At 38.4% G+C, this 26,437-nt stretch overlaps 2 protein-coding genes across 5 annotated transcripts; one reads left to right on the top strand and one right to left on the bottom strand.

Annotated features, from left to right (window-relative positions):
• Nucleotides 1-2,026: 2,026 nt before the first annotated feature.
• LOC124069581 (excitatory amino acid transporter 1-like) lies at nt 2,027-26,437 on the bottom strand. 4 transcript variants are annotated; one of them, XM_046408840.1, is made up of 14 exons: nt 26,284-26,437; nt 24,761-24,852; nt 24,142-24,324; nt 10,758-10,802; nt 5,301-5,527; nt 5,011-5,148; nt 4,362-4,569; nt 4,195-4,237; nt 4,037-4,112; nt 3,699-3,906; nt 3,250-3,483; nt 2,958-3,152; nt 2,618-2,752; nt 2,027-2,164 (listed from the first exon to the last, which is right to left on the bottom strand). In XM_046408840.1, the coding sequence occupies exons 4-14, from the start codon at nt 10,769-10,771 to the stop codon at nt 2,065-2,067; spliced, it is 1,578 nt and encodes a 525-aa protein (XP_046264796.1). In that variant the 5' UTR covers nt 10,772-10,802; nt 24,142-24,324; nt 24,761-24,852; nt 26,284-26,437; the 3' UTR covers nt 2,027-2,064. The 4 variants fall into 4 exon arrangements, with proteins under 4 accessions (XP_046264796.1, XP_046264795.1, XP_046264798.1 ...); XM_046408839.1 differs by lacking the exon at nt 24,142-24,324; XM_046408842.1 differs by lacking the exons at nt 5,301-5,527; nt 24,142-24,324.
• Nucleotides 17,887-22,339, top strand: LOC124069588 (retinal homeobox protein Rx2-like). Its single transcript, XM_046408852.1, has 3 exons — nt 17,887-18,195; nt 21,018-21,274; nt 21,726-22,339. The coding sequence occupies exons 1-3, from the start codon at nt 17,910-17,912 to the stop codon at nt 22,155-22,157; spliced, it is 975 nt and encodes a 324-aa protein (XP_046264808.1). The 5' UTR covers nt 17,887-17,909; the 3' UTR covers nt 22,158-22,339.

The following is a 26,437-nucleotide window of genomic DNA, read 5'->3' as shown; positions in this document are numbered from 1 at the left end:
CTCCTGTGCTGAGGATCCGGGCTGCAGGACGATCCTTGCTGTTTACTGATGCTGCGAGTGGAGGCTCAGAGTGAAATCCCGTCCTCCTGTAGAGAGGAGAACAGTTAGGAGAGTCGGGGTCCACACACAGCACACGCCATCCTGCTCTCATCTTTTCAGTCTCCCCTGTCAGTCAGATCCCACGCTGTTTACATGTTTTTTGGACGGAGATAATCCTCGTCCTGCGCATTTAGCTCGCCTCACGGTCCTCACTCTCCATCGCTTCCTCCCATATACTTCATGCCTCTGCTGAATCCCACCCTCCTCCCTCCATCAGCACTAAAGCCCCCACCCCGGGCTCTAATCCTGCTGTGATGATGTCACCGTATGGGAGCTGCGTTATGGCGGTTATGTAATCACACCTGCCTACCTTCTCTTTAATTCTCCTCAGCTGCTCAGGACCAGGATCAGCTGCTCTTCCTCTCCTCACGTTCAGTCCATTTTGCATCCATGATTTAACATGTTTTCATTCCGCTGCGAGCTGGAAAAGATGGACGATTCAACTTCACCGCTGTTCCCTGGCAACAGCATCTTCTTCCTCACATTCTCTCTCTCTCTCTCTCTCTCTCTCTCGCTTTTTCTCACCATCTCTGTTAACCTCTCTCGCTCTTCACAAACCCCTCCTCCACATGAACCCCCCTCCATTTTGCTTGCTGGCCTCCCTCTCTTTCCTCTCCCGCCCTCCTCACAGCTGCACTGAGCTCTGGACGACGTCAGTGGCATCTCTCTGAGGCTGCACTCATCGCCCGGAGCGAGCAGCCACAGTTTCCCATTCTCCTCCTGCCATCGGCTCTTTGGCAGGATAATGCATTTTGGGTGTGTTTACAGTTTTCTATTATTAACGCTACTTTGCACAGCTCTGAAATACGGCATCAAGCCCGGACGTGTTTAAGAACATACCAACACTCATAATAAACACATTAATAGATTTTCTTAGTTCCAACAAACACTTGCCTGGCATTAAATTATCTTGTTTTGAGTACTTGGCAAGCTAAAGATCTGTGAGTTCTTTTTACAGGGTAAAATGATCCTTTAATGCAGTGCAGTTTGTAGCTTTTATGAGTTAGATAGATAGATAGATAGATAGATAGATAGATAGATAGATAGATAGATAGATACGTTATTGATCCCGAGGGAAATTCAAGAGTTAACACAAAACACAATCACATTTCATTTACATGTCATTGGAACTTGTAATGTGTATACTTTCATAAATTGCAGAACCATAAAATATTAAAAAGCTTTATATGTAGCTACACAGTATTTGCATTGCCCTTATGCAACTGGGTCACTGACAATTTTTTTGTCTTGCACGTTGACTTTCCTGCCACCAGATGGTAGTAGAGTATTCACTAAGGAGGACAACAGCAAGGCACAAGTAGGAGGCAGTGTGGAGGTCGACTCTCTAAGAAACATAGGTTGGATAGACTTCTTGAGAACATTGTACGAAGCTGTAAAATTTATAGTATAGAATAGCAGCTCAAGTTAATTATGAGGTTACAGAAAACATGGAAGCCAAAGATTTTAACATGACATGTAAGAATTATGGGGCCAAAGTCAGACTAAAAACAAACCTGAGAAAACACCATCACTTTTTTTCATTAATAACATGTATACAGACATGTGTACTTCCAGACACTGTCATCCTACACTAACTTATCACTAATTTGCCCTCCAAGTCCTAAAGTTTAAAATGTCCTATCTAATACACTGTGCATAGACTGCCACCATTTTAAGTATACTGTTCCTCCTGGATACTAGCAAATACAATGGCAGATAAGGCATGGAAAGGATTGCCCCCATCCTAAATGGGGGCAATCCTATCCTGTTCCACTAACACTTGAAGGTCACAGGGTTGTCTCTGATCTAAAACATGTTCCTAGATATTGTAAGGTAAAAGAGAATCCACTATCATTTTAAGCATGTAATCTAACAAAGACAGAAAAACATTTTTTTTGCCATTCATAAAAACATATCACATGAATCTTATCTTTTGGAAATAGATGCTGTCAAGCCTCATGAAGCTCATAATGGACAACTCGGTAGCTCGCATCTGGACAGATGTTGCACTACACCCACGCCGATGCAGTCACCAAGCACATTGGTGACTGTCCTTAGACGATCCCTGTCAACATAAAATCAGATGAGAGCTGAGGTTATAGTGGAAAGTCATGATGGTTACTTGGCCACATATTGAATTGTTGTCACTTCAGTATGTTACATTACAGATTACTTAAAGTTAGCCATTTTACAGGTGAACTCAGTAACATTATTCCCTGGATTAGTTGAAGATCTTCTCATGTTTTCTTTCGTTAAAACAGAAAGAACAAAATATGCAGCTTCTACAATAACCATAACTTTGTATTTTACTACTACATTTGCACCTTTGAGCACTGATGTACTGACTAACCTCTAAGTGTAACTACATGTCTATGCCCAAAATTCATCTGAAACTTAAACTGTAAATCTTCAAACATCCCTTTGAAGAAGTGAAGATCATATTATCAAAATGCCCACCATATTGAAAATTTTCTTATTCTCAAAATCTAACACACATATTGGTTGCATTTGTACTTACAGAATCCAATCATAAATCAAAAGCAGTGATATGGCTTCGATGGGCAGGCCAGTTGATCCCAACACAATCACCATGGATACCATACCGGCCTGTGGGATGCCTGCTGCACCAGTGCTTGCAGCTGTGACAACCAAACTGCAAAGGAGAAACGTCGATGGTTATGTGAGCGGTGTCAGGAACCATGCACAGATAGTTTGCACTTCCCAAGATTTATGGGAACTGTTAAAAATTAATTCATGTCTTGAGCGATTTTAAAAAAAAATCAATCTAAAACGTCTGAGTACAAGAATTTCTAAAACTTACAGAACTGTAAGATAAACTCAGCGTCTCTTGAGTGTACCTGAGGACAACGATTTGACCCATGTTGAACTTGATATTATTAACCTGGGCAATAAACAGAGCAGCTACAGATTCATAGAGCGCTACGCCATCCATGTTCATTGTGGCTCCAATAGGTAGCATGAAGCGTGTCACTTGTTTATCCATGTTGTGATTTTCCTCCATACAGTGGAGAGTAACAGGTAGGGTTGCAGAGCTGTGAAAAAAACCCATAGTGTATATGAAGGAAATTAACAACCCACCATCATTCGTGTGTCTGCAATAATGTGTTTACTATGAAGATTCTGGCTCGCCTTGATGAAGTCCCAAAAGCAGTGGTGAGAGCCTGGAGTAGACCCCCCATAAACCTGAAGGGATTCTTTCGTGTGACAGTGAAATAGATTAGAGACAGGGTGAAGAAGCTGTGGATAAACAGGCCAGTGATGACAGTGAGAGTGTACATGGCAACTTCACGACCTATTTTGCCAGGGTCTGTCATGCTCACAATCTGTCCTGCCAGCAGAAAGATGGTTCCCACTGGAGAATACCTGTGATATACAGGTGAGAAAGAGCAGAGGAGGGCCAGTGAGAGAGTTTAACAGTTTAATTGTTTATCACATGTCAAAACCTTATCATAAAAAACAGCATCAGCGCCATAGTCAAAGTAAATAGGCAACTAGAGATGATGCTAATGAAAATGAAATGGCATATTAACAAGGCAACACACAGGCAGTTCATCTTCACGATGGCTTCCAGCGCTTACCAAACAACTATGCTGACTAGACGCATAATGGTTTTATTTAGACAGTCAAAGAAATCCCTCAGAGGTTTTCCTTCAGTCCCCATACTGCCCAGAGTAAGGCCGAAGGCAACAGAGAAGACCATTAGACCCAATATATTGACTCCGCCTGAGAAGTCTTGCACTGGCACTTGGTCTTCTCTAGGTTTCCCAGGAATGCTGTCAAGAGTAGCTGGTGCAGTGACCATGAAATAGCAAAAATGAAGATCAGGCAGATGACATATAAAGTTAACATAAGGCACACTGAGTTAGTCAAACATTTGGTTCCAATCACAAGAACAGAACGGAAAAAAGAATCTCACTGTTTTCATCGGTTTCAGTCATATTGATGATACCAAGACTCTCCTCTGTAGAAACACTGGGATAAGTTGTTTTATGCTAGATGAAAAGAATAAGCAAATTTGCTGATATGTATGAAATTGTGACAACATAAATATGCAAACAAATCACGGTCTCTTACCTTTCTGAAACATGCTTCCACCAAATTTGAGGGAAACATGTTTCTATAAACGAAAGCCACAGATTAAGTGTTTTAACCGCCAGTTGTATCATTACAGGTTGCCTGTAAATTTATATTGAAAAAATCTTGCAGAATTTCCTCTGAATACTTTGATTCATTCACTTTACCTGATAAGATCTAGAAAGGAATCAACTGTCTGCACAGCCTCTGCATCACCATGAGAGGTCACTGAAACAGTCCTGGATGATTTCCCTGGTTGGATAAGAACAGCTAGGGCAATACCAGTGAATGCAGCAATAATTGTGGTAACCATGTAAAAGCTGAAGGCTCTTAGCCCAATTTTCCCATAAGTCTTCCTGTTCACAGATGACATTCCTGAAATTAAGAGATGAAGAAAGAAGAAAGAAAGTGAAACATATAAAATTGATAAAAAACAAGATAACTACCTTTTTTTTTTTAACGAGAATAATCTGCTGAAATCAATTTGAATGATTTGTTTGTTTTCACCTCAAACATGAAACACATGTTTCACTTGACCCCATTATGGACAAAGTCAACGCAAAATAAATTGGTGCGATTTGAAAATATATAACTTCAGCAATGTGCGGGGCATACAGGAGGGATAGATCCACTGCTCAGCTGCTGAGACCTGGAAGCTCGGGAGGAGAGAACCGTGGGCATAGCTGGTGCTTCAAGAGGAATAAACTACTGGACTCTGCTCTGAACCAGAGTCATTTACCAGTCAAAATTTATTTTTTGATTGACTGAAAATCATATCCGAAATCAAATTTGATCAGACTGAAGTGTTGCTCTCACCTGTAATCATACTTGAAATGATGAGAGGAAGAACTAACATCTGCAGGATTCTCATCAGCAACTCTCCAGGAAAGGTTAAATATTTCACATCCCTGGCTGACATATTAATGTGTCGCAAAGCAAAGCCCAAGCCAAACCCTCAGAGAAACATAAACATGAGTCAAAAAGTCAGTGTTATCAAAAATTGAGCTCACAATAGCAAATGCAGAGCAGCCAATACACAGACGTTACAATTTGTTTTGACAAATATATGGTAGATTAATGGTATATTAAAAGACAATTTTATTTACCTATTGCAATCGCAGCCATTGTAAGGACAACAAAAGCATTTCTCTTAAGAAAAGCCATAACAGAAGATCCATTCTGGGATAAAGATTCATGATCTGAAGATGTATTACAAGTGTGGTATGCTTGGGTTTCCAGGGGTTCTGTAACCTCGACTACATCGAACTCAGACCGGTTATTAGGGCTTGACAGCATCTCTCTTTTCACAGTTTGTCCCAACAACAAGTTCAGACTGCAGAAAAAGACAGGTGTTAGGTCTGTAGCTACCATTAGTAGAACAAGTAACATTAAGTCAACAATTCTGGAAATAGATGATGTTGATGATGAGTCTCAATGCGAAGTCATCAAATAACAATGCCCAAATGCACACCAGATAAAAACTAAATCAATTAAAGATGGGTAGTTAAGATAATAAAAAGATAGTAATAATAATAATATGAAATGGAAATTAAGCAAATAATATTGTTAATGATATTACTCAGAATTTGCCAACATCAAAGACAACACAGCACAAATGTTTATTTTCAAACTACAGCTTTGCATAAAGTTTAAGGTAATTGTTACTTAAAAACACCCGTCAAACTTAAGATACGCTGGCCAAATTGGGCCCACACCTTACTTTTGTGGCCCACAGGAGGTTACAAAGAAAATTATCTGTGCAATACAAGTACAGTGACCATAAACTACATGTCCCAGAAAGCGTCCTCATTTTGTTATTTGATCACGAAAAGTGTCTTGCTGCTAGATGTCCATAAATAATTTCTCAGTATCAGATGTTTCCAGGGGGGCACTTTAGCTGAGCGGTTGTACTTAGGGATGTCAATAGCAGCAGCAACCAAGAATGCAAAAACCACATTGTTCCTCTTGGATCCCACTTTCGACTAATGGACGAACTCTCCTTTCCAGCACCCTGGCGTAGACTTTCCCAGGGAGGCTGAGAAGTGTGATCTGTCTGTAGCTGAAGCACACCCTCTCCAAGGGCACTGTCAGCCATGACAGCCCCACTACATCCAGAGCCTTGAGCTACTCTGGATGGCTCCAATCCAACCCCGGGGCACCGCCACTGTGGAGTTGTTTAACGTCCTCAGCGACTTCTGACCTAGTGATGGGAGAGCCTCGCCCCCGAGCCCCCCGGCTCTATTTCCTCCAAGGAATGCTTGTTGGTGGAATTAAGGATATCCTCAAAGTATTCCTTCCACCACCCAACCATATCCTCAGTCGAGGTCAGTAGCTCTCCACTCCTACTGTAAACAGTGTGAACAAAGTGCTGCTTCCCTTTCTTTCCTGAGTCACCAAACGGTTTCCCAGGCCGACCAATTTGTCTTGGGAGACCTTACCAGGGGCAAATAGCCCCAGACAACATTGCTAATGGGATCATTAGAGCACTCAAACTCCCCTCCATAAGGTGGTGGTTCATGACCTTTTCGAGTTAGAAAAATTGGCTTAATTTCACATAATCTGAGAATAAACAGGATTTATACAGATCTCCTGTAGTCCTGTGATCTTCAGTCTTGTGAGAGCAATGTCCAGATCCCTATTGGTTCTGTTTGTGGTACAGAGGTTTTAGGTCACAGAGGTGTTAAGTCCATGACGTACTTCTCTACTGACTCTCAGGAAGGCAATATATAGCAGCAGTAGTAGATACAAGAACTGATCAGGAAGATTTTAGGACTCCTACAGCTTCTTAAACATTGCCTTAGATCCCAGATCCACTAGGTCCCCTCAGGACATGTCAATAATCCACAAAATATCCTTTGCTTCATGTGTGACTGAAAAGGAACATACTGAGATAGACATTATCAAATGTCTATAACCTCCAAAAAATGTTGTCAAATAGGAAAACACCAAAATCTTTATGTAACCATTTGTGTACAGTAAAATAGTGGGCAGAGTTAGGAGTGTGTTTAGTTTAAGATATCAAACACACTCTATATTTATACTGATCTTGTGATGCATCATTGGCAAGTAGGTGTCCTGGATGAAAATGGAAAATTTATCATTTTTAAAATTAGTTTAAAGTGCTTGTCTGCAACACCCAAACCTTTGCTTTAAACCATTTTTACTGAAATAAAATCACGAAACTTCATGCCATGCAAAAAAGAAAATCCTAGCGCCAACCTCACAGAACCAGTAAGTCTGCAGATCTATAAAGCTTTGTAGCCTTTTAGGTCATTTAGACCTTGTAGACACAGCAGTCAGACCACAGGCTTCTGTATCACAAAGCTGTATATTGCTTTCCCACTACAAAATGCAAAGAGACACATAACATAAAAATTAGCTGGTGACTATATAGTTCAGAATCTGTCAAGCAAAAGTTCTATATATTTTCTTGGGAGTCACTGGAAACCAAGACAGAAAGTAGAATAAATATGAAACTTACATTTGTCATGTGAGATTTGCTCAGTGGAGATGTTTTCTGCCAACCCTACGCAAAACTATGGGGGCCGATCCAGGTATGTTTCAATGGATTAGTATTGGCTAAAATGAAGCCAATCAAAATCCTGTATTTGTCCACCTCAGCCTGTTAGCGTTGCACTGCTGCTCTCCTATATGACAGCCTCCAGTGCTACTGAGTATTTGACCCAGAGTGAGAGAGAATTAAAGTGCCTGAATGTGAAGAATTATCTTTGAAGAATGGGTGTGACTGACTCACAGTTCAAATAATGAGGATGACTTAACTAAGTTGCTGATTACTGTTATCTCTCATTTCTTTTTTGCATAAGCAGAGTGTACAAAACATTCATCCAACAGCTTCTCATTTTTAGTTGGCACCTTTTGCAATGGTCATATGAACTGTCACTAATTAACACTGAATCTGAGACAAACTAAAGAACAGCCAGCTTTAATTTAAACTTTAACTATGGGTTGAAGCACTGTCTGGAACCAGTGTACTCAGCCAAAGGTTTCTGTGTTTTTGGAGTTCCCACAACTGAGTGATAGGCCTTCTCAATTCCAGGGCTAGTATTCCTCCAGTTTGACTTTATTGATTTATATTATAACCTTTGAAAAGTTGAGCTCATAAACATAATAAGTTTGAACCAGGTTATGAAGAAAGGTGTGCCAAATTTAGTTCCAACAGTTGTTATTTGACTATGATGGATACACATTTTCATCAACATTTAGGCAAAATGAAAGTACCCAACGTATACTTCCAATTATGAAGGAAGCTCCTCAGCAATTTCATTCCAGCCATTAGTTACTGATACGGTCTAATCATCTGGACACACAATAGCCAAGGTTTCAATATGGGATGTTTGAACAGGAAACAGCTCTTGTTAATTTGATGTTATTAATAAGATTAGATTTTAGTATTATCCTTCTCACTTCCACTTCTCCACCCTTTTCCCCCTTAGGACTGAATGACATTTACTAAGCTACAGTATTCCTCATGAATAAAATGATGGCTGTTGAAGAATTTAACTGGAGTGACAAAAAAACAAAAACAAAAACAAAACAGGAACAGATGGAAACAAAGCCTGAGTCCAGAAGGAGGAGGGAGGAAAGAGTTTGAAGGGAACCATAGGTAGCTTGTGGAAGACAAGTGAGTAAGAGCTAATGCAGTGCTAAAAACATTCATGACGAGTGAAGCACAACAAGTAAACCGGTAAACTGAACAAGGCGTCCTGCTTAAAAATCGTCCGTACTTTGTGTGGATGTATGCAGACATACCAGGGATTTTAAAGAATATATTTAAATGCCTGTTTGTTTTAGTGTGTCCTTACACTGTGCACAATAGGTAACACTGAGCTCTATTATTTTCTGGACAAAAGTGAGCATAATTAATGTGAGATTGTTTCACACTGAATTGTTGAACAGAGGGGAAAGTGGCTGTGAAAAGAAAATATGACCTACATATCCATTAAGCAGGGATTAGCAGGTGTGATTAGTATTAAAGCTCCCACTATTAAGTATTAAGGCTCCCACTTCATGTTTGTCTCAGCAACAGATATAACCAGAGACATAAACTAATAACAACTTAACATTTTTAGACAGCAGTAAAGGAATGATATCAGTATACAGCACCTTGTTACTCTAAATGTCCACATTTGAATGTAGATGAAATGTAACCAATGATGCAGGGTGTTACTGCAATGTAGACCATGTTGGTTAAGACTAGACTGGGAATAAAAAATAGCCTTGAACAATATTTACAATAACAATGATTTTAGTAAAGTGTAAAATAGGACAAGGGGAACATTTTGCTCTTAGTAGGAGGCTGGCCAGAAGGAGCACATATTGACCCAATGGCTCTGGTGTGCTGGTTCTGGATAAACCTGCATCTGTCCGCTGCACTTCAAGTAAAGTGAGTAATATAAATTTGAAAACTGGCATAATATTATAACATTATATTTATTAAATTTCATATAATAGTATACATCCTTCTAGTAGTGTAATGTTATTTCCAATAAGTTCAGTATTTCAAAAGTTTACTGCAGCACGTCAACCTTTTTTTAATGTCCCACTGCATCCAGGCATTTCGCAAAAAGGTGATACAGAGGAACACATAGACAACATGTCAACATGTTTCAACAAAAAACACCCAATATATTTAAAAGCAAGCTGGTCAAACTCAAACCTTGCTGCTTCATCTGCTTGACTAACAGGTGAACTGGTAATACTGGGCTTAGTGAGCTGTTCTCTGTGACCTCGCTTCTCTGCTGCCAACACAAAAGATGAAGTTCACTAAAAAAAAAAAATGTGTGGGTGCGAATTAACAGTTTGAACTTTCTTTCCTGTGTGTTTCCTGTGATGCATTTGTGACCTCAACGGATGAGAGTGAGGCTTATAAGGTAGCTTCAGGTGGGGGTTTATTTTCTCGAAGCTCAAATTAGCTAGAGAAGCAGATTAGGCTCCGCATGTGATAACTTGTCAGGGCTCGGTTTCAAGAAGCTACCATTAAACACGTCTCTTAGCCAGTGTGCTTTAAAACAATAATTATTTAATCATCTTACAATCTCAAGTAATGCTAATTGTAATGAAGTTAAGGTCTCATTTTCCAATTGAAAGCTTGGCAGTCTGTAAAAGACTGTCAGTTGCCTCTCGAATTTAAGCGACATAGGGTGTTCAGTAAGGTTAATAAGATTTTATCTGAAGATTATTCAAGCTATTTTCTTTATCTCACTGGTGTGTAGAGCAAAAGCAAAAAAAAAAAAAAAAAGTAATGTAAATATGTAAAAATAGTATGCAGCATACTGTCCAGAAACTGATGAAATTTCTTTTGCTACAGAAGTTCAGCTGTAGCTGTTTTTGACAGCAGTGTGAGGGAATAAGGTGAAGGAGTGCAGCTCTGGCTAAGACATCAGGTAGCTGCAGATCTGTGCCAAGCTGAAGCTCTTGGTGCAGCTAATCTTATTAATAGAGGGTCAGGGCCTGAGCAGACCACCCTTAAATAGAAACAGGTCAGATCTAGTACCAACAGACTCCAGTATAGTACTGATGACGACATTACCGCGGGTACTTACAGAAGCGGGTTCATAAGTCGGTCTCTCCAGGCTGGACAGGCAAATCTGGATTGAAAAGGTGAAAGAGTAACAGTTTATTAGTGTGAAACCCTAGGCTGTTTCGGATTTATAGGATCCGATGACAAACATTTTTTTAAATGTCTCGTATTCTTCCAAAACTTTACCCTAGCCTTTCACAAGATAATTATCCTAAACCCAAACCAGATTCTTCTTCAAAGTAATTTAACGTGATATTGTCTGTGACCAAATACAGATGAAAAGGCACAATTGCACTATGAATGTCTGAACAGGACACTGTTGCAGAAACAAGTAATGCTGGATTTTATGAAGCATAATTAACGATGTAACTAATGATATATTTTCAGAGATATCGTAAAAATACCTCATTGTGTGTCAACACCAACTCTCAAAGCTACAAAAGCAAACAAAGTTTTCTGCTTGTTTCAGTTTGCATCGCAAATAAGACAATTTATCTTATTTAACAATCTTTCCAAGTTTTACATTTTGACCTTTACATTTACATTTCTGAGTCTTTCATATTTCTTTGCCCACATCTGGCAAATTTGTACTCAGTTGTAAAAAACTTTGTGAATATAAGAGTGAAGTTCAAGAGTGCAGTGTAAGGCGTTGATTAGGTTAATAAGATAACATGTCATAGAATGATATCATTGACTCTGATCAGGCATTCCTGGTGTAAACTGTTTTCCTTTACTAACAACATTACTGTAATGTGGTAATGCTGCTGATTGCAAACACTGGTCTATCTTTAAGGAAAGCTTTACTCAAAGCCACCTGCTTCTTTGTCTACCCCTTAACCTTGAAATACGCTGTCCTTATGTTAGGACACATTGTTTGGACTTGGGCTTCTTGGACACAGAGGGACACAGTCCAATGTGCAACTATATTCACACAATTTATACAACACAGATTGAAGATCACAAAAACTATTTAGCTGAAATTGGTTTTAAAGTCTCTGCTATTGGCAGTTTTATGTAGCGTGTGTGTGACAAGGACTTTAACCCAGAGAAGGCTGAGAGGCCCAATCTAAAGCTGCCTTCACATGATAACAAATTTGCTTTTTGCTCACAGTGAGTTGCAGAGGCAAAGCACACCAGAAGTATAATTAAGTCCTTAAGTCCTTGTTTTTTTTCCACTGTTCTGCAAACAAAAATCAGAATTTGAATGTAACAACATGATGGAGTTTTTGCACTTGCTGACTCCCCTGACTACACGTGTTGGTTCTGGCTATGCCAATAGACTCAAGATGCGCACTACTTGCAAGTTTTTTAAAAGACAATTAGTAGTATTAGTACTAGTACTAGTACTAGTATTATAAGTAATGTAAGAAGTATTATACTACATAAGTGGAATAAAAGGTTGGCATACAGTTACGCTTTTACAGATACCTATGTTTTGTTTATGTGTGTATTCATACTTAATTTTCACAGCTGCAATATATGATTATACAACAGTAAGCTAACTATTAGAATAGTCTAGAAAAGAAGTACTTTTGTATGTTAGCTTCAGTATTGCTCAAACTTTTATTTAATCATAATACTTGCAAGTAACTGTAATTTTACTTAAATACAAACACCTTTGCTCCTTTCATTATCTAACCACAGCTTTTTTGTGAAAAAGCAACAACAGGTGCGATTAATAGCATTAATGTTAGCTGTTATAAATTTAAGTTTATTCATTAAGGGATATTGCACGTGCTGGATCATGGCATAACTTACCAGAATGGTTTATTATTGATGTTATTAATTACACGTGGCTGTAAGAAAGACTTATTTGTAATGGCGGTACATATAGAAATCTGAACTGATCAGTCTACAAAATGAGGCTACACATAAAGGTGTTGAAAATGTGAACATGCTATGTTTTCTTCTGTCACAAATTTTCATCGCATATCTGTTTAAAATTTTTAGATATTATATACAGTATGCATTTAATTTACTTTGGTCTTGCAAACAACTCACTAAAATTGAATGTACATTGCCCCTGTCTGAAAAAAAGATTACTTTACTGACTTTATTGCCATGTAAGTGAAGGTTTCACATTACTATGAATTTGTCTTAGTGGTTGGTGCATACATAAAACATCAGAATGAGTAACATATAATAATAGAACAAAATAAAATAAGATAAAATAGAATAAAGAAAAACAAAATAAAACATGATAAGTAAAATAAACATGGTTCTGGAAGTAGTACAATAGTGAGGTAGTGCAAGAATGGTCAGCAGGTGGATCATGACATGAGCATAGATCAGCACCTGTACTGAAGTAGCTGAAGTGCAGAGCAGTATGTTAACCAGTTGGTGTTCAACAGTCAAACCTAATACTGCATTAACTGGGAATTGAACCCAGGTCAGCTGTTTGGAAGGCACCACTGCTAACCACTACACCACCACTGCCCATGGTCTGATGGTCACTCTTCATGTAATAATATTTTATGTCTTATGTCTTTATGTCTTCACAGAGTGAACAAGACATTAACACTTCAAATGACCGGAGAAAACTTTGTCGTAAATTTGTTTGATCTTAAGTTACTTCCTTAAATCAATTTATGATCATGATTTTCTCTGCTGAAATACATAGGCCACATCTGTCATTACAAGCTTGTTCATTGTGACATTTACTTGACATCTATGTTTAAAAGTTCAAAGAGGTTCCACTTTAAGAGCAAGGCATTAGGCATATTTAAAGAAAACTCCTAATCCAGATGAGAGGAAGGAAGGTTAACTCCTTTGACTATTATGACAGACACATCTCTAATATGACAGACACATCTCTATTATGACAAACACATCTCTATCATGACAGACACATCTCTTACATCCACGGCTGTAAGAGATGTGTCAGAGTCAGCTTTTCCCTCACATTTCAGCGCGAGCTGATCACGTGACCAGTCTCTCACCATTTTACCCTCCCTTTCCATCATCTCCCTGTCATTCCCCTGCTGCTAACCATCCCCCTTTCCCCCTGTAAGCTGACACAGCGCCTTTAAACATTAGCCGCTTTCTTTCTAATAGGATCTTAGAGGCTTAAATTGTCATCTGATAAAACTAAGGAGCTTGATAGGCATGCTGCACCCTCTTAACCAATTTGTACTCAATTAGGATAATGGGGAAACAAGCAAAGAGGGACAGCTTTAATATATTAATGTGATAAAATGATTATCAATTTCCTTTGCCTACGACTAGGATGGTATTAGGAGCATCTTGGAAGTCTCATATAAATATTAACCATTAATGAAGTGGGCCTAACGGTAAAGGTCATGAGAAATATTTTGATCAGACCCAAGAATGTGATAAACATTATCTGTCTACAGTGGCATAACATTTCTGAGTTCAGATGTCCAAATATAAACGTTGAGAACAGACCTTATGACTTGTCAAATACCTATGGTACATATAATTAACAGTAGGCTAAATTCCTTGGAGGTGTGTCAAGGCACTTTTACGCATTGTAGATGCTGCTAAAACAGTCGGGGATTGAAAAATGGAACAGATGTTATTAATTACAGCTGTGTCTTTCTTGCTATGACATGTCAAAATGTTTTTTACTCTGCAGCATAAAACCTCCAAAATCCTGAAACCCACATTTCCCACAAGGCAATTTGATACCTTCTTTTTATTAGGGCCCATCTGCCCACATCTAAACTACTGCATCTTTCAAACAGACCAAGTCAAGTTTTTGATGCTTTTCTGACAGGGAACAGAATTTATTGGGTGCATATGTTGCATATGCATTTTGTGAAATCTAAATTTCCTGGCAACAATTTAAAATTCTGATTGAATCTTCTCACTTCTTATGTTATCAGCTTACTAAGGACATTAATGTTTCTTTCGATATTTTACCTAGCTAGAGAATATTTTGAAATCCTGGTACAATACATTTAATGTGAGGGAACTCGACAGGAAACCAAAACTACTACTACAGTCATTTAAACAGTTCATATATATTCTATTAGTTATGAATACATTCATTATTAATGTAAAAAATGTTTAATGTCTGTTTGTTTGTTTTTTTTGCTTATGCAATATGTGCATTTTGAAAGTTTGAGAGAGATGGATTTGAGTCAGCATATGGCAGCACTTTACTTCATGGCAAAGCCTTGCCACACAGGCATCTTTAAGTTCTTTAATTTATTCCTCTAGCAGCCAGGTTTGTCAGTCACAGCAAAAGTAATGAGCTCTGTCTCTGCTTTCTTGGAAAAAGATCTTGACATCCAAGAAAAGGTGTTCAGCCAAAGCCACTTAACCCATTCTTTTCATAGAAAGCACTGACAATGCGGTCTGATGTTGCCAGATGGCTTTAGACTTGTTAGTGTTTGAAAATCCTCATCTGCTTTAGCACGTGCAAATAGTGCAGGTAAGTGTGAAGTGTTCTGTGCATGTCCATGATTCCTAAAAGATGATGCATTCGTGGATGACCTTGCTAGGGTCTTCAGTATAAGTGAAATATTTATTTGTCAAAAAATGTACCAAACTTTTACTGCCTGCTGTTTTGTCGAATGCTAGCACAACGTGACTGTCAGCTCATGCACAATACTGGTAAACTAAGTATTGGTAAATTGCACTTTTGTATTTTCATTGTACTAATTTTCAAAAACAATTCTTTGTTGTAAAAGCAATGCAGATAATGCATGGAAGAGTTTACAAGAGAAAATATGGAGTCCCCATTGTGTCAGAGCAGTCTGAGAGCATGTCCAAAAAAGCAATAAATCCTTGAACACAAGTTTTAATTCATTGCTAGGGTTTAATCCTGATGATCAAAAATAAATAAAAGTCCTGAATATTGCCTGACCACCATGAAAACGATGGGGTGTTAAGGGTACATTAACATAATATAATAAAAAAGGCAAGTATGCTCTTGATGTTGCTTGGTCGATTCTTGGGATGTGAAAACACCTCAGTCTGAATAAAATTTGTTTTCTCAATATATTTTCAGAAAAAAATAATTTCTGGACTACATTTGTTAGATTTTTTTTGTTTGGTGTGCAAAGACCTCCTAAATATAGCTCAAGATAGGAGGCGTGAGGTCAGAGGAAATCTCTAGTGAAGTCTTTAGGCTCATTAAGGATGGGATTGATCTCTGCAACACCTACTGTAGCTGCCACAGCTTTGGTTGTGCCAGCTGGCAAAGGAGACTCTCACAGGCTGCAGGATACAATGCTCCCGAGGCCCCTCACCCAATTCTACTGTGAACTATCAGAGGCTGGCAACAACACTTATTCGTCAAACAGGCTGTTATACGTCATGTATTGACATGTGCAAAAACTATGATTATATGTCACATTTGATAAGGCCCCGTTTGAGTCTTGACCACTAACTGCAAATGTGTGAATTAATTAGGTTAAATAGAGGATTGTCCCTTATTACTGTGCTTCTTCAGACGTGCCATTTAACTCATTGGTTTTTGTTCTATTTGGTTTCTTGTAGGTTTCTCTGGTATAAATGGAAAATATAGCATCAGAATTTGTATTCAATTCTCATTAATTATCATAATTATTATTAATATTTTGTGCACTATTTATGGGAATGACACATGTCTTAAATAATGTCAGTAATGGCTTCTAAACCGTTATAACGCAGCTTTAATATCCCACAAGGCATGTAATCAAATTTACTTTGTTTTACTTTAATGCATTACAATGCCAGATTTTCCAAAGGCAATGCTGCGCATAAAGAACATTAAACTATGTTTTGAATATAAGTCTTTACACTGTGTAGCTGCTCAAAGGAAAGTCCATCTCTGTGTCTTTTCTCCCTTACATCGTCTATAATGAAGGGATTAGTGATAAACTCTCAGTACAAGCCATTATCTTTCAGACAATAGATTTTTTGAAAGAAAGTTTTGTCATGGCTTCATTAGCAATGGCCTCCCTCTGTGGTCTGAATGCAGGACACATTTGGAGCAATTACTTGACCAGAAAACAACTGTCAGTCATTCTTAAAGGAGAAGGATTCCAATTAATAAACTTCTTAAACCCTACGCTTTTACGACCATTCCCCAGCAAGCTTTGGTGTCTCATGTAGCTAAGGAGAGTTTTGTCAAGAAAGGAAGACATTACATGTGCTTGTTGCGCAGGACTTCAACAGCTCCTTTGCTCACTTGTGTGCAGGGGATTTCAAGGGCTTAACTGGGAGGAACAAGTGTCTACAGTAGATACTGTTAGTGTCATTCGTCTACTTATGGACTACAGAGACACCATGTGTGTAGGGTAGACTGTAGTAGGAAACTAAAGGAAGGTAAGATTACTTTATGTACTTTCTTACTCTTAACTTACTGCGAATTCAGTCAGTTACGGCATCAATTGATGTATGGGTTTCCATATTGCTCATTTGTTTTTATGAGATGAAAATACTGTCTAAGTGCAGTTTGCTTTTTGGTGCCTCTCGAGATATTATCAAATCAAAGATGTTAAGACAAAATAACTGAATACCTCAAAATGTTTAAAATGCTGTGTTTTACAATGTAGAAGTAAGAACAGTTGGGAGTCAGACGTGAGAAAGAACTAGACGACTCTTTTTAGGCACCATAAAGTAATCATATGACCAAAAGAGCAAAACATCTTCAATGATTGACTCCTTCATACTTTTTCTACCTTTTTCTTTCTTTAGCTCAGTTTATTTTTGTGTCTAGTTAACAACATATGTTAATGTTAATGATCATGATTAGCCTCTATAATGGAAATTGTGTTAACATAGCATAACTTGCTGAAGTTTATTGTTGAAGAAAAAAACAAAGATATTCACACTCACTATTTAAAGTAATTTATCTTAGCAATCAAAACAAGAGAACCAGATATCTGATCGATATATTTAATTTCCACTGCAACTCATAAAATGCTTGGTAAAATGTGATGGCAACTTTAACTTTATTTGTTTTATAGTTGTTTTTTCTATTCTCTCATTCCTTTGCAGACAAACATGTGAGTTTTGTCCTGTTTTTGTGTCAACAAGACATTTTGCCTCACTGAAGTGGCCCTTGAAGGATCCGACTTTCATGCATCACATACAGTAAATCTACTCAGTTGTATGTGACGTAAAACAAAAGCTCTGTGCAACATCTGCTCTGCCTTTTTCTCACTTGGTTGCATTTTGCTTCAATTTGTAAAGAAGACATAAAGTGTCTCTAAAGGCTCGGATGCATTTGTCAATGGATACTTTGGGAATAGTGGACGATAGTTGCCTGGACAACTATGACATGGCAAAAGGTGCTGGGTCAAGCAATGGTGGCAGGGTCCACAGTATTGATGTCATACTAGGATTCACTAAAGACCAGGACCCTTTACTCCATTCGATGGGAGATGATGAAAGCCAAAAAACGAAAAATGTGGAAAATCCACAACACCCCGAGAAGCAGGTCCCGTCAGATCCTTACGGACACCTTTCAGAACTGGGTGACAATTCCCAACCATCTTCCTATCATGGTAAGTCTTTTCAGAGAAGAAACTTCATCAGTAATAAAAACTCAACTGTATTTTGTCTTTGACTGGAGATTTTTTCTTTAACTGTGCCACAACTGGAAATACAGCTGAACTGTCAGTCTGGTTTAAAATGCAATTGCCCCATACAGTTTACCCTAATGTACAGGACCAGTGACCTTCCATAAAGTTCAGTGTACCAATCACTATCACGTTGAGTTATTTGATTTCTTGAAATGACAGCGATTTGAATTATGTAAAGTATGTAATGTCATACTTAAATCTCGAATTTGCAAAATGAGCAATAACAGTGGGATTTTTGGTGAGTGGAAAGTACTTATTCATTCATTACTCTGAAATGATCACATTCCACATTTGATCACACAGTACAACAACAGCCAAAGAAAGATGAATATTTATTGTTATTATGTGTCTGCTTGTTCTACAATTTGATTTAATCTATTTGGTCCTAGTATGATATTATCCTAGTATGCTAGTATTAGTATTCCTAGTATTGTCCTAGTATGCTAGTTTAATGGCAAATCTAAATGGAGGAGAGCCAAGATTAATGTGATTAGTTACAGTACACCTGTGCTCTTCGTGCAATTTCCATTGTGAGAAAGATCCATTCAGCTTGGCATTTTGCTGTCTTTGGTAACTTTGGGATGTTGACCAAATTTAAAATCAAAATGAATAAATGCAGTCTGTGGATTACAGCAACATTTGTCCATAAAGGAGGCCATAAAATATGGACCCAGTTCTGGGTCCAGGTTGGAAATGAGGTTAAGGAGCCAGTTAGCCTGTTGCCAGCCATTTCTGCAGTTTAGCTACATTTAATATGGATTATTATTACAAACTTACACCTTACAACCTACAGTTTTCAATCACGTTGCCAACATGAGACTAAAAATCTTATTAAATCTTGTGGTGGATATGACCCTTCAAATCTTAGGAACCCACTCACTTGCTGTATATTTAAGTTATCTAAGGTAATATTGCTATAAAATATGGGCATGATGAAGCTGTGTTAGTATTTCAAAAAATTCCAGAGTTACTACTCAATAGACCTTGCATTGTGCAAGCTACACAGAATGCTTAGAGTGCTATAGCATTACGGAAACCTGCGTATCAGGACACAGTTGCAACTCGTGTCACGTCATCTCTCAGTGGCCTGTCGGAATGTAACCTGCTGTCATTTGGTCAGCATTAAGATTTTATATATGTCCTGTGGACACCTGAAACCTACTGATTTAAACAACCAAGAGACACAATAATTCTGTGTATACAGTATGTAGGATGCAAGACAGCATGAGTGTCTCAATGCAGCCTGCTATGCAACTGCTGTTTATGCTTAATAGCTGAATATATGAATGGTATATTAACATAGTTACGACCTAAGAGAAAGGTGCAGGCTCCATTTTAAACAATCTTGTATGTCTGACCACAGCCTCTAGTCTCTGCAGAGGCACATACTGAAAAACTTAAACCTTTCAACTGCTTTATACACCAAAGTAAGATTTTGCAAGATTTCAGTTAATTTTATTTTATTTTTATATAAAACCTGGTATAGAATTTGTTAAAAATGCACTTCAATGAAGATATTAAGTTACTCTTGCCATAAAAAGGTTTGTGCCAACCATGTAAGTGACAACAACGTATGTATGCATGTTTAATCCAGAGTTCACCATGTGATGGACAAAAAAATGTTGATTGGGCACAAAAAGCCATCATCCCTTTCACCACTTATGGTGTAACCTTTTAAACAACCATGCTTTACCATGATTTCACAAACTGTCTCGAAAACAAAGCTTTGGCTACTTGATATCATTGTTTCAACCCAATGACCTATTGCCTAAACAATTTGGTATGATTAACCAGCTTTGGTGCTTCATACTCATGGCCCATTTGCTCTGCTGTACATCCATTTAATCTGGACTATGACTGTTTACTTGCCTTGTGCAGAAGCCAACCAAAGTCTCTTATTATTGAAGGAGGCGGGGACTCAGAGGTTTAAATGGTAGCATCTGTTACTATGGGATTATTGCAGTGGAAGAATTCAGTGAAATACGTGATGTAATTTAGACTTGTCGAACCCCTGGTGTTTACAAGCACTGAACTGTATAAAGGGTATCAGTCATTAAGCTGTTTTATCATCAGGAGAAAAGCTAAGATTCACTTTTTCATCAGGCTCTTTGTTAGATTTATTTTAAAATTATCAAAAACCCCACATAAGTAAAGATGATTATCTCTGGTAACCTCTTTTGTCGTAAAACCACTCAAAAGATAACATATATTAGATTAGATTAAGCATGATGAAATCACGCTATAAGTTTTTATGTATTTTTCGGAATACTGATGTCATAATGTAGGTTTTACTGTTGTCCATAACAAGCACATAAGACACTGTGAGTCACTATTTTGAGAATTGCTATATTGTTGATCTTGAGGCGTCAGAAAGACTTGAATTTTAAAAATTATTTTGTATGAATATTGACCAAGTTCTCTTTGGAAAACATATGAGATGCAATTTTAAGAAGATTCACTGAGATGTTAAGGTTTGTTTTGTAATTTAAATGAACAGCAGCCCAACCTCTCCATTAATCCTTAATTGCTCTTTTAGCTCCACCTTGCTTTATCTGTTCTAGCTTTCACTCAGCCAAATAAGATTTGGCAAGATGGTAGCATTGCCAAACTCTGAGGACAGCTTACTGGCTTGATTTGAGTTGCATAGTTAGTTGTTTAAATTGATACATTAATTGTGATAGGTAGTTAATAGGTGTACATTTTCTTCTTACAAATCGTACTGTATATCCTGTTCTTTGTATTAGAATCTGAGCTTTTCTCTGGGGACAAGTGTGATGAGGAAATGAGCAACCTGCAGAGGGAACTTGACATTGCTGAGGGGTCACCAGAGACGACTAAAGAGGAAGAGCACACGAAAAAGAAACACAGAAGAAACCGTACCACGTTCACAACTTATCAGCTGCATGAGCTGGAGCGAGCGTTTGAGAAGTCCCACTACCCGGACGTCTACAGCCGTGAGGAGCTGGCAATGAAAGTTAACTTGCCTGAGGTTCGAGTTCAGGTAAAAACTCTGTGATATCTTAAAGGTGCACTACTGGTTATACAGTCTTGTGTGGTACTGAGCAGAGAACTGCAGCTTCAATTTATGACTAATACTTATTAAATATTTGCCATATACCTCATTAGGCCTAAAATGCTGAATAATTTCTACCTCAAGATCCACAATTTATTCATCATTTCATCATCAGTTTTTCCCGATCCTTTCCTTTGCACCAGCAACAAAAATAGTTAAGGTTTACCTGAGAACACCTCTCATAAAACTACTGCAGATACCAGCTCTCAATGGCAACACACAGACACCTTTTCTCAGGTATACATATTACCACCAAAAATTTAGTTAAATGGAAATTATTGTTTATGTCATAATTAACTTCAAACTTTCTGACTTCTAGTGGTCGTATCAGAGTCTCCCTGCACCACCTCTCATCTCATCTTCATTTCTTTCTTTCCAGGTGTGGTTCCAGAACCGAAGGGCCAAGTGGAGACGTCAGGAAAAGATGGACACTAGCGCCATGAAGCTCCATGATTCTCCCATGTTAACCTTCAATCGCCCCCCTCCAAGCGTGGGGCCAGTGGCCAACCCGATGCCCTTAGATCCCTGGTTGACCTCACCCATCTCCAGTGCCACACCCATGCATACCATCCCAGGGTTCATGGGTTCACCACAGGGACTGCAGCCTTCCTACCCAGGCCACAGCTTCCTCAACACACCACCTGGCATGGTCCAAGGTATGCAGCCGATGGGCCCTCCGTCCTATCAGTGCCCGCCCAGCTTCAATGATAAATACCCAGTGGAGGATGACAGGAGCTCAAGCATCGCAGCACTCAGGATGAAGGCCAAAGAGCACATTCAGTCAATGGATAAAACCTGGCAGCACATGTGATCCGATGAGGTACTGTGGACAGATTTTTGAGTTGCCCCTCGCACCCGTGAATGTTTACAAACTGCTTTTCTACTGTTTTTCTCATGTACCAGCGAAGAAGGTACATGACACCAAAGGAGTCGTGAGCAACTCTTCCTGTGATTCTCTTTTTAAAAATTCACTTTAAAAATGTAATTAAATTTGAATGGCCCATTTTTAGCCTCAAATCTCTGAGGGGGTTTTAGCTCAAAATGTTGGGAATAAACTTGTTTGAGAAAGAGAAAATGTTCTGTTTTAAAACTTGCATCAACACTAGTTTTGTATATTTCTGATAAATTTCAGACAGCACTGACTAACTGCAATACATGAGAGGCTAAGTAGAACCATAAGCTCAGTAGTAGCAATGTTTTTTGTATTTGGACTTTACTTGATTAGAATTTTCAAAAAAATGTAAATAAGTTCTGTATGGACTCTGTCTATCTGTATCTGGGTGTAAGATTTTCCTCATTCCTTGAAGTGAAAATATCTGCATGAGAATTAATGAACACTGTGTTGTGCTCTGAGGGGGTTTGTTCATATCTGAATCCTCATAACTTGACAGTATTAGTACAAACCTGGTTTTTCACTGGTTTCACTGTTTCATCTGGTTAGGTTTTATCTTTTTATTTTGCTATTATTTTCTTTGGAGAGGTAAATGCTTTTCAGTTGCTTTGAAAAGTAGACACAATTGAGTATTTTAAAACCACTTATCTCACTTTAATTCAAGTTTGGTTAGGTTTAAAGTCAATACCTGTGTTTTTTATTTAAATTATGGAACTGGCCTTTTGGAGAACATTGAGTTCTGATGGGGGATGTTATCGGAAGTCAAAGAGAGTAATCTGGCTCAGAGTCTAATTTAAACAGACAAGCATACCTCTTAGCACCTAATTACTGCTTTTAAAGTGATTAACCCCGGATTGTGAGCCATAGACAGAGTGCCCTCAGATGCCCCAGAAAAACCATTTTCAAGACCTGATTAACTTCGCTCTTACCCTCAAACTTGACAGTTCATACTATATTGAATTTGCAGATTTAGTACGACATATAAATGTTGTTTTTTCATTATGCATTTATCATTTTCTTAATCTTCATTGTTTGGTAAAGGATGCACCTCATTGCATTGTTGACAAAATATTCACTTAAGTCAGGTGGATTTAGAGTGAGAAAGTTAATCAGTGCTGGCAGCCTCTCTTACCTCTTGGAAATGGCACAGTTTGATGTAATGGTTGGACTACAACTAGAAGGAAATGATGGTGCACTGACGTTTGTCAGAGACTTAAGGTCATGGTGATGTTGCTTGTGTGTTTTATACTGTATGTGTACTGTGTGTGTTGGGCTGGCAAAGTAAGTTTTCCTTGTGGCTCTTGAAAGAAAACAACAACAACAAAAAAAAACAACAAAACAAAACAAAAAAACATCTAATTTCATAGAATCATGGGAACTATCTCTTCAAATATAATGTATCAAGTTAGTGCTTTCAACACTTGCCTAAAGGTGATATTGAATGATGTGGCAATGCTGTGAGGGAAAATTATGTGGCAATGGAAAACCCCTGTGGGCATCATGATGAAATGTAAGGATTGAGTTTTTTTGGTCATTTCCATCACTTCAAAACATTATCTGTATATCATGACCTTTAGAAATGGCAGTATCCACACTGTCAGTTTTATAGGCTTTGCTGTTTATTTTTGTTATAATCCCTGTTGAGAGCAGTGGACTAAAAAGCCAAAGAAATAAAAAGGACATTTCATATTACTAGAAGAACGCAATTATACAAGTGTGATGATGTTTATTATTTTTAAATATGTTTTTCAATGATATCATTGTATATTAATCTCTAGTTCTTTCAAGTTTTTAGAATTTGACTTTTATTTTTCATGTGGTAAACACAGAATAAAGTCACAGTAGCACCACAGTTGAAGCACTCTTGTTTTTCTTTCTACACATGCATTCGTGAGCCACCAACCTGACTTAGTGCCGTTAATGAGCGCTGGTGTACAATAGGCCATGTAAGCTGTGACAGACGAGCTGGCCTGATGGAGGCCTGCTGTGTTCGTCCAGGACTGTGGATTTTTGCCAGGCCGTTAGACAGATGAAGCTCCACTCCATCAGGCCCAACCAGGGGTGTCAGGAGGCCCCGTCTGCTAGGCTGCAGAGGCCAGAAGGGCTCAAGCTCTAATTGCCCTCCAGTAGTCTTGTGTGGCTTAGCTGCTCTAATTTATTTTGGGATTGTGGTCTGTATAGAGGTCCATTCTGCATCTGAGTGCTTTGCATCTATGTGTTAGTAGGCAGACCACCTGAACGCGGTACCAACCATCAACTTCTTTTTCATGCTGACATCAATCCAATGTTTCTGTTAGAAGCTCTACAGCTCATAAGACTTACAGTAATAAAGCTGACTATTTACCTAGGCAAGTAATAAAGGACTGATCAGTAAAAGAATCATGAGTTAGGCTACAACCTGGACCTGTGATCCTTTAGAATTCACTATTTAAAATAGGACCAAAATAAGTATTTCCTCAGCCTTTGCCATGTTTATCTAACTGCTATTGCACAAACCTTAAGAAAGTGTATTATTTACTCACCCAGTTTCTTTGTCCTACATTTCTGGAGCTTCATAGCAAAGTAGTGCTTGAATTCTAGTCTTTGAGTGTCCAACAGCCCAGGTTAGGAAAAACTGCACAGAAAAAAGTTATTTCAGTATTAACTGCTACCCTTGGTTTTGCAGGGAGAGTAATAGTTAAGTATTTACACTGTGTATGTGCCTCAACAGTTTGGCATAGTAAAACAGTTAAAAGGATTTAGATAAAAAGTGTTAGACTATCTTGTATTTAGTGATCTCTCTCTCACCACATCTTCATCAGAAAAACTTAATGTAGCAAGACCTAGATTTTTACTAGGAACACACTCAGAACTAGTAATTAATTACATACGTTATTATGTTATTTTGCTTGGCCAAGCATGACCTTTGCTGGGGCCCAGGCTCTAGTTAACAGGCTGACTAGCAGGACATGGTCCACGGTGGAAATAATAAGGGAAAGGAGCGGAATTAATTGGGTTTGATTAAGAACACTTTTCAAAGGGACACCATTTTCCCCTCTTGCCATAATTGGGGATCACTCAGAGGGTGGGGGGGATTTGATGGCTGGCGCCAGTTGCTCGTCTTCACCCTAGTGTTCACTTTGAGAAAAAGGACATGTCACTCAAACAGAACTCCTGTAATGGTCCAGGGTCCCTCCCCATGTAAATGTTGTAGCTGCTCTGTCCAGAGCATGAACCCTTTTACTGGTTTTCTTCTTTGATTCCTTGCTTTGGATTGTCATTCTTTGTGTGAAACTACTAAAACTTTTTACACATTAGGTTTTCCTGCGTGTTTTGAAAACTATTTTTCACACCAGTTGTTTTCTCAATCACAATGATGAAGAGCTGTATGAAGAAGCAATGAACGTATGCACTATAAAAAGTAAATACATTGTGTTTACTAAATATTCTACATCATCTCATCTGTTAAAAAAAAAAAAAAAAATCTAAATTGCAAATGAATCAAGTTTTTCTCATTGATCTCATTGATGTTTCTGATTGAAACATTTCAGCAGGATGGGAGTAATCAGACATTTGACATCAAAAGTGACTTATTTTACCTTTGAACAATATCACACAAAAATATAGACATGCAACTGTCTTTTATTTGATGTCACACAGCAGAGCAGGGCAACCCCATGCAAGATCCAGTGGTCTGGTGACTGGATGGTAGGAAACACGACTGACGTGATATAATTCAAGTCTATGGTTTCTTGTGGATGGTGCAGACATAGAGCTTACGAACCACAGGGAGGAGCGGAGTTGACAGCAAACATGTGGATGACAGGCCAGAGTGTGAACAGCATTTTGGGTGAGGTCTAAATGAGACAGATGTTCTTTCAGTCCCAGCCTGCATCATCCGGGTACAAACCATAAACATGATCTTGTCACAAATGGAACGTCGTGGCTGACGCAGAAAAAAGGCCAATACAGGGTCAATAAAAGCAGGGATGCAAGGTAGAGGTCCAAAAACAATAAGCCTTTATTTAACAAAGCAAAACTCAAAAAAAAAAAAGCACACACTTACTGTGTCATGGGATCAACAAAAAACTGTAGCAAAAAACTCCTGGCAAAACATGGCATGGCAAGGGTATCCTGGCAAAACATGAAGACAATGTGAAAACACTCTGACAAAGGTGGCTGGGAAGACAAGGACTAAACAGACATGACGAGACACAGGT

The sequence above is a fragment of the Scatophagus argus genome, chromosome 13 (genome assembly GCF_020382885.2).
Source record: "Scatophagus argus isolate fScaArg1 chromosome 13, fScaArg1.pri, whole genome shotgun sequence".
Lineage (NCBI taxonomy): Eukaryota > Metazoa > Chordata > Actinopteri > Scatophagidae > Scatophagus > Scatophagus argus.
The sequence above is the reverse complement of the archived record's forward strand: the minus strand, read 5'-3'. Positions and strand labels throughout refer to the sequence as shown.